Genomic DNA, 18,672 nt, shown 5'->3' with positions numbered 1-18,672 from the left:
AGTTATTCCTGGTGAGGGAGGGAGGCAGCCCCAAGGGAGGAGACGGGGGCGGGGGGGGGAAGTCCACACAGAGCCACACTCCTCCACCGCTCACTGGGCAGCGCAGTCTCTCTTGGACGCGCCTGACTGGTGACATTTAGGTTACATGCTGGCATCCGAACTCCAGAGAGAAAAAATGTGATTTGGGGGAAGTTCTACCTTGGGGAGGCAAAACAGGATTCTTACGGCTGAAACGAGACTCATAAGCAAAAATGAGTCAACACAAAATAAATACTAAATGACCACACCCGGGAATAGAGGCTAAATCCTTATCTTCCTATCGATTCACTTTGAGCAGGAGAGAGAGCCACGTACACTCCTCAGATACACATGCAAAAGCCTAATAATAAATTAATACGTGACATCTGAAAAACAGAAATGCGCTTGTAACTGAAGCTTCCACTTGACCAACTACGCATTGTACTAAGGAAAGAATGCGTCTGCCTCTAGAGCACAGCTACTCTAGAACTCCATGACCCAGATTATTGAATACTGCTTATAACCTCACAGCAGCTTACAAAATTCAGGAGAGACAAAACAGGAACTATTTAAATGAACACACCATAAAATTTTGTCCTCCACTTCAACATCAGACAACCTAAAATTCTTAACTGTTTTACCTGGCTTCTCTACCGTATAACAGATCTGACTTTATAGGGCTTTATTAAAGTTAACAGGAGGCTGACATAGCAAACCTCAAGGACTCCGGTGATTTTTAAAGACAGGAGCCTAAACAATATACACATTGTTGCAGCTATCTTTAACACAAAATATCAGAGGTCTGTCTCATTTAGAACCACAAAGATGACTGACGTTTTCATTTTAAACAAAATACATCTAGCTCAAAAGAAGAGCAAAAACAAAACCTGGCACTTAATTCTGGCATTCATGAAATATTCTGCTGAGTCACGATCACCACCATTCCACCCATTCCCTACTATTTTCACTATGGAACTAAGAAATGTCACCAAGGGTTGCCACTGCCTGCAGAGTATCACACCAACTTGGAAAAACAGCAGCTTCTGAGCCCAGGCTAACCATCCCGCCTTCCCTTCCTGGCTTCTCCAACTCTGCACTTGGAGCCGTGGCCCCTGCAACCCGCTTGCAAACTCAGGTGGGTCTGCTTACCCAGATTAAGGACAATTGCTTTCTTACCTCTCACCTGCAGCAGGCTCAGGGGCAGGGGGAAGAGATGCAAGATAGCAGGAGCCTTCCTAGCTGACTTCAGTACATATTTGCCAAGTAAATGAACACATGAATGACTGGACCAAACTCTGTGTAAAGCAAGCACACACTGGTTTCTACGAGGAGGAATATGAACAGGAGGAGAGTTCTGCTACTAAAGCAAAAGCAAGAGATGGTCTTTGAGCACCAGACATGGAAGGGAAAGCCCTCTAAGGAGACGAACATGCTAAAGGGAAGCCAGAAAGCGTGCTGAGAACAGCAAGGAGCTGGATTTACCAAGAGAAGTCAGATATATAAAGAGAAGGAGTGGTAGGAACGCTAGGAAAATGAGCTGAGGACGACAGATAAAAGGCCAAGAATACCAGACTACAGGGTTTGCCTTTATTTGGTACACAGGAGGACGCAATTTAAAGATCTGCAGCAGGAAACAGACCTCAAGGCTATGCTTTAAGACAATTCATCTGGCAGCTGTGTGTAGGATGGATTAATAGGCAGAACTGAAGGGAGACAAGCTGAGACACTCTTAGGGTAAATACCTTGTGCATGCTTCTTTTAATATACTTATCACATGACAATGTGATTTATTTTTTTTCTGTCTATCCTACCAGGCTGAGAACTCCAGGGCAGCATAGTCCATTTTTTCCCAACATAGAAAAAGCAGAGATGGGTCAACGGTCCTCTGATGCCCCTTATAACTAATAACTTAAGTGTCTACACTTGAATACATGGAGAAAGCATATAGAAAAAAGGTTTTAATTTTCAAAGCGGTGGGATGGTCAAAAACTCATTTATAATTTTTTAAAACTGAGAATGTGTTTTTTGATGTGACAACAGAACTGTTTCTTGCTTGCTTACTGGCACCGAGTATTGTGCTCAACGTTCTACACCTATTATCTCATTTATTCCCCAAAATGACCCCAGGAGGCAGGTGTTCTTACACATTCTCCCCATGGGGAGCCTCAGGTGTGGAGGGGTTAGGTGAGTTGCCCAAGGTCACACAGCTAGGCGGTCCCTCTCCATCTAACCTGGAGGCCAGGTTCCCACATCAAGACAAAAGGCCAAGATAACCCATGGTGTATGTGACTATACAATGTCCCTAGGAGTCAGAGTTTAAACCCTGCCATATCTTCTCTTCAGAGTTCAGGTGCCCGTCTGTCACTACGATCCATCTCCTTCAGAGTTTTTAAATGGTTACTACACAACAAATACAAACCCAATTGCTTTAAAGTTAAAAAGTAGAAGGGAAACATAAAAACTGACAAAGTAAAATGCCTACCAAATATTTCTTTAACAAGTTACTGCAAAGTAGAGCAGTGGAAAATAATCAAACTCACTAAGCTGCATTAGCGGTTTTATCATCCGTGGCTGAAGGACAGAGACAAGTAAGACCTTGAGATTTGGAAGATACTAGATTCAGCACGAACCAGGAGCAAGTGTTCTTCAAGTTACGGCAAAATAACCCCACACAGGCCCTCACAACTGGGTGAAGACTGTCCAGACCCAGAGGGCGCCACCCTCCCCGAGCTCAGCCGCGCCCACAGGTTTTTACTCCCTTCCGACGACCACATTTTCAGAAAAATCACACCGAAAAACTGGAGTGCCTCCAATGGAGAACAACCAGGGTGGCAAAGGATCTGGAAACCATGAGAGAGCAGATGAAGAACAGGAATGGGGAGAAATCAGGGAGGGGAAGGGAGGCAGCCAAGTTCCCCTTCAAATCCATGAAGTACCAGCATGCATTTGAAAACTTATTCTGCATATCTCTAAACGGTAAAAGAAACGGGCCTTCCCAACAATAAATTCTACCCTCAGATGAATTACACCGCGTGCAAGCAGAGACCAGGCAACTAGCTGGTCAAAGAGTCCCGTTAGTTGCAGCTGGTATGTTCCAACTCAAGACTGGAGAACCTCTCTCTGCCCCGCTGTAAGTACAGGCACCAGAACTTCCCTCGTCTCCATCAGAGCCGGGATCGGAGATGTGGAACGGAGGGCAGGAGCCCACAGACCTCAGCTGAGCGGTTATTTTCGTATGAAACTGTCAAACCACATGGATCACTTTATAAAATAAGACTATGCCCTTTTTTGCCATTCTGAAAAGCTACTCAGATACAAAAAGTTAGTATTCTCCAAATAAAATTTATTCAGAATCACTTCAATTTCTTTTTTCATGGTTTAGAAAATGTTATCAATAAATCTCCTCAGCCTTGAAATTAATTTCAAGTGATTTTAGATGCATTGTATTCCAAAGCCAAATATCAAGACTTCTAACACATGGTTGTTTTTTGAAAAATTTAGCTATATTTTCCATTCATGAGCATAAATAATTAATAGAAAACAAGACCATATCTAAAATTAGAAGACAGGCTCTCAGCCTGGCATCTACAGAAGCTATAAAGGGGACTATATGAATTGTTTTCAGTTTTTCGAAAAACTGAACATTAATTCCCCCTACGCTAACACACAAACTAACAAAACTGAAGATGTTCTTAATTTTTAACTAGAACTTTACCAACTCAACTCGTGCTTACACTTTATCTCCTGCAGAGCAAACATCTGACTGACAACTGGTAAATGAATCACAATTTTAACAATGAAAAAGTAAATTATTGCTTTGAAACGTACCTCAACAAAGAGTTGTACATGGGGTGGGTGTGGGGAGAGGGTAATAAAAGGGAGAGAAAGACAGGAGCACTGAACTGGACACTAAAAACTAGCCCAGTTTCATTGACGATGATAACAATAGTTCACATTTAACTCTGCCAATGACATTTTCAGATAGGCTCTGTTGTAACTACTCTTTCACAGATGAGGAAAGTGGGGCCCAGAGAGATTAAATATCTTAACGAGTCAGGCAGCCATGGGGGCCGGCCCGGTGGCGCAGCAGTTAAGTGCACACGTTCAGATCCCCGGCAGCCCGGGGTTCACCAGTTCAGATCCTGGGAGTGGACATGGCACCACTTGGCAAAAGCCATGCTGTGGAAGGCGCCCAACGTATAAAATAGAGGAAGACGGGCATGCATGTTAGCCCAGGGCCAGTCTTCCTCAGCAAAAAGAAGAGGATTGGCAGTAGTTAGCTCAGGACTGATCTTCCTCACACACACACACAAAGAGGCAGGCAGCCAAAAACAGCAAAACCAAGATTCAAACCTATGTCTTTTAGCTTAAATTGTGGTGTTATACTGCCTCTGAGTAATAACTACTGTTAATTTAAGAATCAGAATAAGTTCATCAGGTGTATCAGGGGCTGATGCAAATTTGAAAGCACTGGTATACACGTGTAAAAGATTTTAGACTATAAAATCCCTTATTAGTACAGTTTGTTACTTTATCAATCACTGATAACAAAAAGTCAAGTTAACCGACTTTTTCTCCATTCCTATTTATGCATAAACTGGCTTCTCCCCTTATACTGTTATTACTCCTCTTAATAACCTCTCAACTCCCAATGGATTATTTTCATTCTCACCCCTCCTGACCACATGACAGACACCCCAACTGACCACCTTCTGCCACTGAAAAGTTCCTCTGCTTCCTCGGACAGCACTCCCTCCCAGTTCTACTCCTTGGGTGCTCTCCTTCCTCAGTTTCTTTCAACAACTGAACCCTTGCCTCTGCACAACGCAGAAATGCAGGGCTCACCCCACGACATCTGGCACTTTCCTAAAAAACGCAATTTACCAAATTGATGTGTTCTCAATTAATTTTGGAAAAAACCTCTGTGCATTTAGATTTTAAGGAATCTTTAACATTTAAATCCACAACACTTCGCTAAACTATAAACTCCATGAGGGTGGAGTCTGTTTGTTTTTGTGCCCCACACATACCATAGACACAGTGTTTGTTGAATGAAAGCTACCTTTGCTGTAACCTAAAACATCTCACTGGAGCAGGCAGTAACTAAAAGGATATTCTTTTTAAAAAAAAAAAAAAAAGTTACGTGCTAAGTCACAAACTTTGTGGCCCAAAGAAGAGACTGGCTTGATGAGTAGGTCCCTCCTATGGTGCAGATATAAGGTCTCAAATTCGAGCTCTACAACTCAATGAGTGTAATAATTATTTTGTGATGTCTTTAGTAAATTATGAGCTTTTCCCTGATTATTTTTAAGTCGTCACACCTATTCCTTAATAAATTCAACCTTGACTAATTTTGTTGTTGTTGGAAAGAATTGTGAAATTCCCTTACTACCAATGAAGCATGTCAAAATTTAGAACTTTAATTTCAGGGTTAAATACACCGTGGATCAGAAGCCTAATGGTGTGTGAAGAGAAAATCAGCCTAAACACAATAATCATGCAATTCCTTTTTTCAATTTAGACTCATAAAAATCTTAGAAATGGGAAAAAGCACGGAGGTTTTGTGGAACTTCCTACCAACCAACAATCCTTTCTACGGAATCCTTGATAGATTATTTTTCAAACCTCTGCCTGAATACTCAATCCTCTCATATTCTTAATTACCTTTAAAAAGTAAATCTTTTGGCTTTTTTTTTTTTTGAGGAAGATTAGCCCTGAGCTAATTACTGCCAGTCCTCCTCTTTTTGCTGAGGAAGCCTGGCCCTGGGCTAACATCCGTGCCCATCTTACTCTACTTTATATGTGGGACGCCCACCACAGCATGGCTTGCCAAGCAGTGCCATGTCCGCACCTGGGATCCAAACCGGCGAACCCCAGGCAGCAGAGAAGTGGAACGTGCGAACTTAACTGCTGCGCCACCGGGCCAGCCCCTCTTTTTGAATTTTTAGACAGATGACTGAACATAACACACGTAAGGCTTAAAAAGTGCTAGGTAGAAACTAATGGAGAAAATATTTGAGATTTTTTTTCCATTTCTCAACCATTGGTAAAATAATGCTCAAAATCTCCAGCTACGTTAAAGATGAAAAGCACACCAAAATCACTCCAAAACTCAATTAAATACAGTAGTACCAATTCAGCGAAACTCTCTGACGTGTGTACTAACAGGATCAACGCAAAGGTGTAAGACTTATGTTTCACTCAGCGCTGAACTTGCTGGAAGGAACAAGCTGAATGCCTGTGGACTGCGAGAGTGCCGCTCAGGACACCTGCAAGCCCTAGCAGGCAACCTTGGCTTACTCAAGTTCTCCAAAACAAGACATCTCTGGGTGTCCCTGGGCCCTCTCACTGCCATAATTCTCCCCATAGGATATGTCATTACCGAAAGGCATGACAATCTGCTGGGAACGGCACATGATATGGAATCACTTGTTTGTAGACAGAATCAGTGGAAAGGTCTTAACTAATCAGAAAAAAAGTTTAGAGTAATGCAATAGACAGGTGACACTGAAATTTGACGCCCTAAAGCATCGAGTTATAAGATATTTTGTTTTCTCCAAATCAAAAGTTAAGCCCTTGGTTTGATAATATGCTGTACCTTTTCTAGAGAAATGATACTACTTGTAAAGATTCAAATATTATTTCAAAGGTCAGTCTAATCCGGAACTTGTCAGAACCTAAAATCCACAGGTAAACATCCTAGGTTATAATTACTCACACAGCAGGCCAGTGTTGCTACTGACATAAGTTATTTTTAATTTCCCTAAACCAGTCCTCCTCATCAATTCAGACCAGTCCACTACGACAGCTACAAGCTTTCCATGCAAGACTGTGATGTTTTATCTTTGTCTGGAAGTCTCATCACAAATGGACCTTTCCCAGATTCCTCAGCCATTGCATTCCCGTGTGCACTCCCCCTCCCCACCAAAAAAGGTAAAAAAGGTAAACGTAAAAAGAAAAAAAAACCTTAGTCTTGTCCGTATTAGTCACTAAAAATATTTCCTCTTGTATGAGGAAAACAACACAGTTATAAAGATAGCCTGTCCACCTTTTGTGCAAAAAATAAACCAAAGGGATGATATACGGCACATCAAACCCAGATCCATTTTGGTGAATTCCCTCCGGGCCCGAATGTGTGTATTATGCAACCACCACCATCCCAGATTTTAATCCGTCTGTGATGCAGTAACAAAACACAAACGGCACGGGTATAATCCACGAGGTACTTAAGTACATCTGCGAGCAGACGAATTAAAACAAGAATTACCGAATTCTCAGGAACCTGGAAAATGACAAATCTGTGTAACAGTTCTGAATCACCATTACAACTTTTCCTGCGGGGGTCTTTTAACAAGCTGTCCCTCCCGCCAGAAGCCCCTCAAAAATCCTCACCCGCGACCATTTTAATTCAGGTTTTGAAAGGATATCCCGAAGCGCACAGGGGGCCCGCATCAGGTGGTTATCTTAGAACCTACTCCTGAGAAGAGACCCAAACCAATTTCCAGAAGCCAGCGAGAGGCCTCATCGTTTCTCCCAAAGGACAATGATGGGAGTCAACGTAATCCTGATCCAGCCGCTGCTTCCCCCGCCATCTCCCGGGTCACAGGCCTCGACAGATCGCATCATGGACAGCGAAGAATGAGAACGAAATTGCAATGACCTGCCTTCTAGAAGGGAACCCGTGCGACACCTAGTCCAGGAGCCGTTCAAGGGGAGGGAGGTGGGCAGCGCATTTCCGGAGGCCACCTACGCGGTGACCCCGAGCCGAACGCCGGAGTTCCACACCGAGCCAGCTCGCTCTGCGCCGCCCCCGGCCAGCGCGCGCAGGAGGCCCGGGGGCCGGGGAGGGTGGGCCGGCGCGCGCGAGGGGCGAGGGGCGAGGGGCCCGGGGCCCGGGGCCCGGGGAGGGTGGGCCGGCGCGCGCGGGGGGCCCGGGGAGGGTGGGCCGGCCCGCTCGGGGGGCCCGGGGAGGGTCGGCCGGCGAGCGCGGGGGGCCCGGGGGCCGGGGAGGGTGGGCCGGCGCGCGCGGGGGGCCCGGGGAGGGTCGACCGGCGCGCGCTGGGGGCCCGGGGGCCGGGGAGGAGGCGGACACAGGCATTCCCTCACACAAAATGGTGGCGCGGAGCGGAGGCCGGCGCACCTGGGGCGCGCCCCCCGCGCTCCGGACCGGCCGCCGCCGCTGCACGCGTGCCCCGGGCCCGTTGGCCCGCGTGGGCCTGCGCCGGCCGTGGCCGCGGGCGTCGCCGGGGCGCGGGGCCGGGCGGCGGGGAGCGGGCGGCCCCGGCCCGCGGCGCACTCACCTCGGACGCGCCCGGGAGCCCGGGAGAGAGGCGGGGCCGCGGAATGAATGGAGCCGCGGGCGCTCCGGGCCGCCCTCGCGCCTTCGGGCGGGTGCGCTCGCCTCGCCCGGACGCCGGCTCCGCGGGCGGGTCGGCCGCAGCCCCCCGCGCCCTCCGCGGCGTGACGCACTCGCGCCGCAGCGCCTCGGCCTCGGCGGCCGCGCCCCCCGCGAATCCCCCCGCCCGCCCGCGCGGCCCCTCCTCGGCGCGGGGACGCCGCCGCCTCCCCGGCGGGCGTCAGGCGGCCCGCAGGTATGGCCCCGCCTCGCCTCCCGCGCCCCGTCCGCCGCGGCGCCGGCCGGCTGAGGCCGGGGCCCGGGATTAAAGAGTGACCTTGGCTTAGATATTAAAAATAGGTGCGGGCGAGCTGCGGGGACCACGCCGCCGAATTTGCGTATTCCTTTAATGTCGACATTCGCAGACTCGCGTGCGCCCACCCCCGCGGAGTCCTCCCCCTCGCGGGGCGGGCCTCCGGGACTTCACCCAGCGTGGGCGAGGCCATCCCGGGCTGGGGGCGGGGACGCGGAGGGCGCCGGCGAGGACCCTCCTACAGCCCCTGCCACCTAGCAGGATGCAACGGCAAGGGAAGTCGGGAGCTCCGTGCACAATCTGGATGAGCCCGGGAGGCAGCGCTTCCATGTTGAGATAACAAGGCACCCCCGGCGCCGACCTTTCCTCTTTCGAGCCCAGCACACGCAAACTGACCCGGACCCCGGGCCGCGGCTCCGCCCTCCCTGCCTCCCGGTCCCCGCCCCACTCACCTCCTCCGCTCTAGCGCCCGGGGCCCTCCGGCTGATTGCCCCCCACGGAAGATAGGCTCTCGTGTATTTAGAGCATGGTAGATTTCTTAAAAGTAATGTATGCCGTGGTTTAATAAATGCATTCAGGAACAGTATTGCATTTAAGTAATTTTAAGACGTCCTTTTATACATAAACTTTGGAAAATAAACTCATCATCCAAGAGCTGTGGCATTGTAAATTTGAAATTGCTTCTTTCATTCCTCGGAAATATTTAGCTGTCACCTTTCACGAATTTGCTAATGATCGATGAGATTAGTAAATACTTTAAAGAATACTTGTGATATATTTGACTCCGTTTTTTTTAGTCAAACTTTTCTGCTTCGAATTGCTGATTACAATTAATTTCACGTCTGTTTAATTTGTAATATTTAATTAGCAGAAAGCTTGAATGTTGTACATCATTTACCATTGTTAGAACTTAGCAATGAACTAGATTTGAGCAGCAGTTTTGAATAGTTGAGTTCTGTCCACAGCCAACCTTGAATGAATGAATGAAGTAATATAACTTTTGAATTTATGTTTCTAGAGCTGTATATAAGTCAGAGTCCCCAGGGTAATCCCCAACACTTGGCGCTTTGGGTAGATGTTCTTTTTTCGGCTATCAGACCCTACAGGTGCTGAAGCCTAAGGGCTTAGTGTAAAGCTAGCCAATGCGACTTGTTTATAATGTTTGAAATGCTTGACTGTGATTGGCTTTTAGCTATTATTTTCAATTGGTGAGTACTTGTGCTTGGGAGGCCTGTCTCCCATATGTCTGGCCATCCTGGTGGGAGTCATAAGTAGATCCACCCAGCCCCACAAAAGAGAGGGTCCATTGCCCCCATCCAGGCAGCTACACCCAGCTCTCTTCCTGTGGCAAAAATCCTATCTGCTGAGACCTCCTGAAGAAGTGCCGTCTCCTACCTACATGAGGCGTGTCCGTGAACGTGGTCTTTTCTCTGCTTGAAATGTGATGCATCTTTGAATGTTTTAAGAAAAAAGTCACCATTTCCTTCCGTCTTTGGCTGAGATACATTAAATCTTGCTTATGTGTTTACTCGTTCTCTGAGGATCCGTGAGATCTTAGTGGGCAGAGAACTAAAAAATGAGTCTGTGTCAGATTAACAAATGCTGTAAATCGCTACCAAAGTATTTTGAAGGCTTTTGTCTAAAAACTTTGTAGAGAGTGAAAGGATTATCGCTTTGGTTTTTGTTGTTGCATATGCTTGCTTTCGTTATTATTTTATGTTACAAGCAGAAGTAAACGGGTTAAGAGTTCTCATTGCATCTTTAGTACGGATGGTCCCCAACTTAAAATGGTTCGACAATGATTTTTCAACTTTACAATGGTGCAAAAGCGATAGATTCAGTACTATTCAAAATACTTCACATTTTGAACTTTGATCTTTTCCCAGGCTAGTGACACACACTACGGTTCTCTCTGGCGATGCTGGGCAGAGAGCTGCAGCCCCCAGGTAGCCACGTCATCGTGAAAGTGAACAACCAGCACACTTAGAACCATTCTGTACCCATCCACCACTCTGTTTTCACCTTCAGTACAGTAGTCAATCAATTACATGAGATATTCAACACTTTATTATAAAATTGGTTTTGTGTTAGATAATTTTGCCCAACTGTAGGCTAGTGTAAGTGTTCTGAGCACATGTATCACAGTTAAGGTAGGCTAGGCTAGGCTATCATGTTTGGTAGCTTAGGTTATTAAATGCATTTTCTACTTAATATTTTCAACTTATGATGGGTTTATTGGGAAGTAACCCTATCATAAGTTGAGGAAGATCTGTGTATGTTTAAAGGGAAGTGGAATCATCTTAGGTAAGAGAAGCTTGCCATGACACTGCATTTTGGAGATTGTTGATACAAATGACCCAGAAAAGAGTCCTTAAATTGCACTGGAAGACAGGAATTCCTGATGGCTAAAATCATGTCTAATGTTTTTGACTGCTAACAAGTTGCCAGGCACTCTATTAACTTCTTTGTGGAAATGAACACTTTTAATCTTCATAACCATCCTTTGAGGTACTAATGTTATCCTCAGTTTACCTAAGAGGAGATTGAGGCACCCAGAGAGCTCAGTAATTTCCATGGTCACAAAGCTAACAATCCCACCAGTTTGGCTCAAGAGCACACTCCCTTAACCAGTATTCTATACCACCTTTGCCGTGCACAAAATCCTGTGCCATATGATTTGATTTTGCTTTTGAAGCCCTAAAACATACCCAGTACTTTTGAATACCCAATACCTTCGTGCTTAAATGATTTCTTAGATCTAGGAGTATTTTCCTGAACATGAAGAGGAAATTAAACCTTTAGAAAGAAAACTTGTAAGACTTGTTCTGACATAATATAAAGCAGAGTTTTATAATCTGTTAGTTTTTGAAAAGCACATTTTTCTTTTAACGTCTTTTAAGGGTAATTGCTAAGTTATTTTCAGGTTCCAGAGCACAATTATAAGTTTTATTTAGATTTCTTTAGTGAATGGAAGAAACATTTCCTCAGAAAGATTCGTCACCATCTTTGACTTTCCATTAGACTTAAAAGGGTAGAATTAGGATCCAATATACACAATATATCTGTTTTAAATTCATAAAATCACAGTGAGAAGGTTTTAATGACTGAGGTAATCCAGGGACTTCTAAATCTAAAATATCATGCAATTAACTGACTAGTTAGCTAATAACATCAGTCAGGGCAACGGGGGAGCCAGAAGGCAATCTTTCCCACTCGCACTGGAAGAGGAGAAGGGACTACACGTCCTGCAATGCTTGCTTTCTTCCCCTGCTGTATAAAATATGTCACAGGAGTGCTTTCAGGACAAAAAGCAGTATCTTGATGAGGTTTTCTTTGTCAAATGCTCCTACTGTGTGCAGATTTCAAATTCCTAAGAGATAGCAGGCACTGAAAAAAAAGAACTTGAAAAACAAGAGGAAAACAGGTTTGAGAAGCCAGTTGCATTGCTTTCCTCCGGTTTGGATTGGTCTAAGGTGAGGTGGAAGGTTATGGGCAGAGTATTTCGTAAGTTCAGCCTGAGAGAAATAACACATGGTATTTTTCACGTTACTAATGAAAAATTACATATGTATTTACACCCAGGGCAGATACTGCAAGGTGCCTGGTCAATATCCATTCTTCCCTTTTCTCTGACGGACCCCATTTTGTGCAGAGTGGCAATGGGTCCGACTGAAATGATTTGCCTCCCAGGATCCTCTTGCAGCTGGGGTAGCTGTATGAGTATTTTGACCAATGGGATGGAAGCAGAAGATTATTTGGTATGGGTTCCAAGAAAGCTTTTATTTTTCTGATAAACAAGGACAAACTCAGCGATCACTTTGCCTTTTGCCATTTGTACTTTTTTTCTTATTCCTGCCCGAAAGGAGGATTTAAGTGTGGGGTCATGTAACTATGAGCTGTAACCATGAGCTGACAATGAGAATGAAAACTGTCATCTTGAAACCATGAGAATGAAATCCATGTAGTAAGTATGCCAGAGCCAAGAGATAGGAACCTGGGACCATGATGGCATGATGGAGCTGCCACACCACGTCAAGACTGCTGCCTCCAACAAATGCGATCCTAACTAAAATGCCAAGTTAAACACTGTCTCCTTGGTATACTCAGAGAAAAAAATACTCTGTAGAATGGTATATATATTATACTATATAGATACGATTCTTTGATTTTGCTGTTGTCTTAAGTAACTGTTCTTTGCAGAAATCAGTGCTCTCTGTGATTGCCCTGCCTAGTATTTGGTGAAGAAAACACATCAATTCTTGTCTTCGAAAAGCATGTCTTACATTTTATTCTGTAGTACATTTGATTTTACACATTTCATACATGATCTCAGTAAGTCTCTAATATCACTATGAGAAAGGATGACAAGTAGCTGTACTAGTCTAGAAACAAGTTACTGGCCAAAGTTATCACAGTGCCAAGTACATAAAGAATACACAGAATAGTGTAATATGTTCTTCATTTTTAATTAAAAACTAGTAAAAGAATCAGGATTTAGAGAGAGATCCTAAAATTAGAACACACAGTCTGTACTTTATAAAAAGCAGTACATACATATAAAAAGTGATAAAATGTGACTGTGTTACCTATAAATACTACTCCCGGAAACATAGCCAAAAGAACTTTTAAGAAGAAGAAAGAAGTTATCTGCATGAAGATTCACTGAAACATTTTTTTAAGAAAGCCAAAATGTATAAATACCATGAATGTCTAATATTAGGTATATTGCTATTAATTAAAGAAATACAAAATTTTTGCCCATCTCCTGGCAGGTATATTTTTCATTGCTAACAGCAATTGGCAAGGCTTATTGAAACAGCTACACACTCTATAATAGGTTGGTATATAAAATGAAGCACCCATCTGGAGGCAATGTATCCTGATGACGACTGTCAGTTTAGCTGGGTTGCATTTCTTAAACGCTTACCTGCCAGCATTGTACTAAATAATTTACTTAAGTTGTCTTGTTTAATCCCTACACTGTCTCTTTGAGGTAGATACTAGGTCCTCTCTTCAAAGGTGAGGAAACTGAGGTTCAGAGAGGTGAAGAAATTGTCCCAGGGTGGTGGAGCAGGAATTTGACCTTTGTTCTGAATTACTCTAGACACTAGCCTATACACTTGACTATACTGCTCCTCAATTAGTATATATCCAGCTTCCAGAAAATATTTATATTAACACCCTCTCACCCATATTTATACATTTATTAACTCAAACACGTCTTTTGAAATGTCTGTTATGCCAGGCACTGTGCTAGACAGACCCTGTGATGTGATAACGTGATGAATGGGACAAAGCAGAGCCAACAGGAAATGTGGATGTCACCTGTGGAACAATGGTTTAGTGGAAAAATGGAAAAAAAAACTAGGGCGTAAAGCAAGAGTGTGGGGTGTCAAGAAATGAAGCTAAGAAACAGGCAGGACCAGCTGTTCTTTTAAAAAGTCCTGGTCAGCCGTGGTAAGGCATACGGACTCAATCCCAAAGGTGGAGAACCGTTTAAGGAATTCAAGTCTTGGAGTGACACAACCACAATCGCATGTTAGGGAATTTTCTCAGGCTGCAATGGGGAAAAGGAATGGAAGAAGATAAGACTGGAGGCAGGGAGCCAGTGATGGAGCTGATTAATTAATCTAGGTGAGAGATGATAATCTGGTCTAGAGATCACAGTGAGGATGAAGAGAAGTAAATGGATTCTAAAGCTCAAAGGTGGGTGGTAGAATCAACAGGACTTGGCAAAATGTGTAACGGAGACGATAAGCAAGACCACTAGGTTTCTGGGTTGAACCACTGGGTAGATGGCGGTGCTGCTTCCTGAAAGAGGAGTCACTGTTGCGTGAGGATTCGAGAGGTAAAATCATGAATTCCATTTTGGCTATGATGAGCTTTGTGTGTGGTGAGACATCCAAGGAGCACATCTGAAATAGGGAGATCTTTAGGAATTGGAGCTCGGGGCAGACGTCTAGACTAAAGGCATAGACGGGGGTCATCAGCATAGGGATGGTCGTTGAAGCCATGGAATCAGTGAGCATGCTGGGAGAGAACAGGGGAAAAAAGCCCAGCCCAGCCAAAATCTAATAGGCACCATGAGAAGATCCTGCATGGGAAGCAGAGACGTGGCCAGAGAGGAAAGGGGAGGTGTGGTGTCATCGAAGACAAGAGAAAAAGGGAATTGAGTCATCAGTCAAGTTAAATGCTCCCTTCAGAATTTATCCAAATGAATTAATTAAGGATGAGCACAAAGATTTGCCTACAGGACTATTTCAATATCGTCTGTACTGGGAAAATATTGGTCGTGAGAAGGGACAGGGAAGCCTGCCAAGACAGTCATTAAGTAAATGTTGGTCATCCATGCAAGGGGCTGTTGTGTCGTCAAGTCATATTTCTTTTTTTTTTAAATATTGCCACCTGAGCCAACAACTTGCCAATCTTCCTGTTTTCTTCTGCTGCTGCTGCTCCCCAAAGCTCCCCAGTACATAGCTGTATACTCTGGTTGTGAGTGCCTCTGGTTGTGATATGCAGGATGCTGCCTCAGCATGGCTTGATGAGCGGTACCATCTCTGTGCCCAGGATCCAAACCTGTGAAACCCTGGGCCGCTGAAGCAGAGTGTGAGAACTCCACCACTCGGCCACGGGGCCGGCCCCGAGTCATATTTCTGAACAATATTTCATGACATGGGGAAATGTCAGTAGAAAAGACATCTGTTTAAAAAGTATGATCCCACTTTTCCCTTAAAAATTATGCTTAATCCTACAGATACATTCAGAGGATATGTAGACCATAAGATATATATCGAAATATTAACAGCAAAAGTTGGAAAATGGATTAGAAAGAGGCAAGACTAGGTAGTGGGATTACTGGACAGCAATTTTGTATTTTGCTTAAAACGTTTTTCTCATTTTCCATGATGAACATATAGTCCTTTTATAATAATAAAGAAAAACTTTAATAGGTTTTTGGTCAAGAAATTTCTGGCACATAACCCATAATATGCAGTGATTAAATACTCTACTTATGGAAACTAGGTAGCAACATGGAAAAATGTGTGTGCTAGAACATTAAGTTATATTACTTTTCTAGAAAGAAGCAGCACAGGATCTGGGAGAAGAGCTGTCAAAGAGGAGCAAAGCTGCATGCTAGTTAAAGCGGGTAGACACAGGTTTTATTCAGTAGCTATGGCAGTAGGGACAGAGCTGAGCTCAGTTCTGATTTGTGCCGTGGTGACCGGGTGTGTTAGAGGGAGAATGAGGGAGCAGGGAAGGGAGCAAGGGAGGGTTCAAGCAGAGTTAAGTGAAAAGTTACCAAAAGCAGTCAGAAGTTGGTTAACATCAACGTGATCAGGCGCTCTCTGTCTGCTGGCTGGAACTCACCCAGGTCAGCCTAACACGGTCCCACGGAGACCGGCAGACAGAGGCCCTCTCATCTTGATGATTACATTTCAAAGGAATGGCTTTCTGGTCTTTGAGAAAGACATTCCCGGGTTGTAGGAGTTACATATACGTCTCAAAGGGACAAAGGAAGGATTTACAACTGTGAGTTTTTTAAAACAAGTGCTCTAAGAAAGAATGGTCAAGGGCCTATGGTCAGGTGTTAGCTGGAACAAAACGGCAATTCTTTTGGGCAACTCTGAGTTTTTCTATACAGGAGCTCCAGGGTTCTGGGTCATTCCAGGGCCTTAGACTGCTAAAAGCTGTGCTAGACCCTGCTCAGGTCTCCCAGGGCAGGGTTTGCATTCTGTCATTAGTGCCGAGAGTTTTTGCAGTTCTCAGGGCCAACGTGTCCAAGATCACAAAGTGGGAACAAATCCAGGAGAAGCCGAGCGGGTCCTCTTCCTGCACAACTGGGTAAAGGCCTCTGCCCCGTCAGTCTTGTGATAAATGAGTCCCTGTGCTTTACCTTTCCCAACGCCCCGGCAGAGGCAATCTGTGGGTGAAAAGAGGTCCTGGGAACGCACACCATGTTGTCCTTGTTCCATGGTCTCCACACACAGCTGGCCCTTACACAAGGCCACACACCAGAGAGGGCACAAGAAGAGGCTGAAATCTTGCCTGGGCGCTGTGTGCCAAGCCAAGCACCCTAACTCTAGGCTTCATCAGCCAGCGGGAGGGGTGCCTTTTTCTAATTTTTCTACCCTGAAGGAGTATCTTTTTTTAACAGAACAAAGTGTCCTTCTACACTAAGGTGATCCTAACTGTAGTAGGTGAAGGATCTTCTGGAAAGCAGATCTAAGATAATTTGGGATCACCTTTTATGGAACCCAATAAGAAGATGGAGGGGATCAGAATTTGCCACCCGAAAATGTGTCTCTTCGGCTTGATTATTTTTTAAGAACAAAAGACTCAGGAAGAAACTTTGACCTTCCCCCAACTGCCTAGAAGAATTTAGGACAAAAGGCCTGTTTCAAGAAGGAGCTAATGCCACAGACAACTATAGCATAATATGACCTAGATGTGATAGACAGGGAGGAACCTAGCAAGGCCCACTTGATCAAAGTCTTCTCCATGTCTCACTGTCTTTGCAAGACGTGGCAAACATTTGTTTACCAAACATTTGCTCTTCCATCTCCATGTGAAATACCATCCTCCTTTTTGAAGTCCAAACCACTACCCCCAACATCCTCCTTTGTCTTTGGCTGAAATGGTATTTAAGGTGGTGGCTTCAGCCATTTTGGTGAGTTACTCAGTGTCCCTGGGTTTCTCCCACACATGCATATTATTAAATTTATTTGATTTTCTCCTGTTATTTTGTCTCATGTCAATTTAATTCTTAGACCAGCCAGAAGAACCTAGAGGGTAGAGGAATATTTCTTCCTCCCCTCCAAAGACATAACTCATTTTAAAGGAAAATTAACTTCAGCACATTATTTTTGTTTTTGGTGGCACATTCCACACTGAGGACATTGTTATGCAAACACTCTACTAACCAAAATATATACAGTACTTACAATTGTGTTTACTAAAGACAGAGAGGCATTATAATCCCACCCCCCACCCCATTCACCCTCCTGCCCACCCGTCCAATCCCCCCACCCCCACCACCAGCTTTATCTACTGATTGAAAAAAACATTGCTCAGTGGAAGGCAGCAACATTACCAATTGGCTTTCTTCATGTCAGTGTAGTTTACCCAAAGAAGGGATTTGATTAACAACTAAATTCTGTCCTGCAGATAATGCTGGAACTAAAAATGCTTTCAAAGTGAAGATTTGCATATGGAAGCAATAGATGTAATCAAGAAAACTATAAAGCAAAGATTCCTCTACTCCAACCTCAAAACCCAATCAAACAAATAAAAACCCATGAAACTCTGAACATTCCAGCTCAACTGGGATGGACTAGGGAAAAAAAAGAAAGATCAAGTAAAACACTTGAATTCTTTTATATTGGAAAGGAGCAAAAAGATGAACTTTCAACCCAAACAAAGGCACATCCGGCAGTGAAAGGCATGCCCTCCCAGGGCTCAGAGGAGGGATAGTCTCCTGCTTCCCCCACATCAAGGCTGAAACAATACACAATGTCTCAATTTTTCAGCCTGGCCTTGGTTTGAAAAGCTACAGTGGAGCTGGCTAGAGCAGGGGTGGGGGATGGGGCGGAACGAGGCCTTCAGGGTGGCGCTGGCTTCCTCTCCCTCAGCCATGCTTCTCCAGCTTCAGAGTTAAAGAGGCAGAGTCCTGAGGCTCCTCCCTCTCAAGATTCCAATCCAGGAGATCTAGAATGGGACCAGAGAATCCGCATTTTAAATAAGCACCATAGGTACTATCTTTACTAAAGCTCTTTCTAGATGGTGAGATCATTAATTAACACAATAGAGAAACTGAGATGAGACAAAGAGTGTCATTTGTCTATGGCAAAGTGAAGGGATTGAAACTTCTGATTTTTTCTTTTGTATTAAGGTCTAACATTTACAGGAAAGTGCATAAGGTCTCTAACACTAAGCATACAGTTCATTGAGTTTTTAATATGTAGACACCTAGATAACTGCTACCCAAATCAAGATATGGAACATTTCC

General features: G+C 44.6%; 1 protein-coding gene across 39 annotated transcripts in view; it reads right to left on the bottom strand.

The window, feature by feature from the left end:
* FAM169A (family with sequence similarity 169 member A) overlaps positions 1–8,932 on the bottom strand; it is a 61,736-nt gene extending 52,804 nt beyond the window's left edge. For 3 of the 39 annotated variants that reach the window (XM_070571680.1, XM_070571674.1, XM_070571686.1), the window contains exon 1: positions 7,679–7,821. Coding sequence is in view for 2 of the 39 variants with exons in the window: in XM_008526998.2 (XP_008525220.2) it covers positions 7,411–7,470 (60 nt within the window). In the remaining 37 variants the exon portion in view is untranslated. Of the gene's footprint in view, positions 1–1,194; positions 1,684–7,410; positions 7,929–8,318; positions 8,509–8,690 lie in introns of those variants that run through there. The other 36 variants (XM_070571669.1, XM_070571650.1, XM_070571688.1 and 33 more) reach the window with 32 other exon arrangements.
* Between the last annotated feature and the right edge of the window lie 9,740 nt (positions 8,933–18,672).

This window comes from Equus przewalskii, chromosome 13, assembly GCF_037783145.1.
Source record: "Equus przewalskii isolate Varuska chromosome 13, EquPr2, whole genome shotgun sequence".
Lineage (NCBI taxonomy): Eukaryota > Metazoa > Chordata > Mammalia > Perissodactyla > Equidae > Equus > Equus przewalskii.
This window is presented reverse-complemented; position numbering and strand designations above follow the sequence as displayed.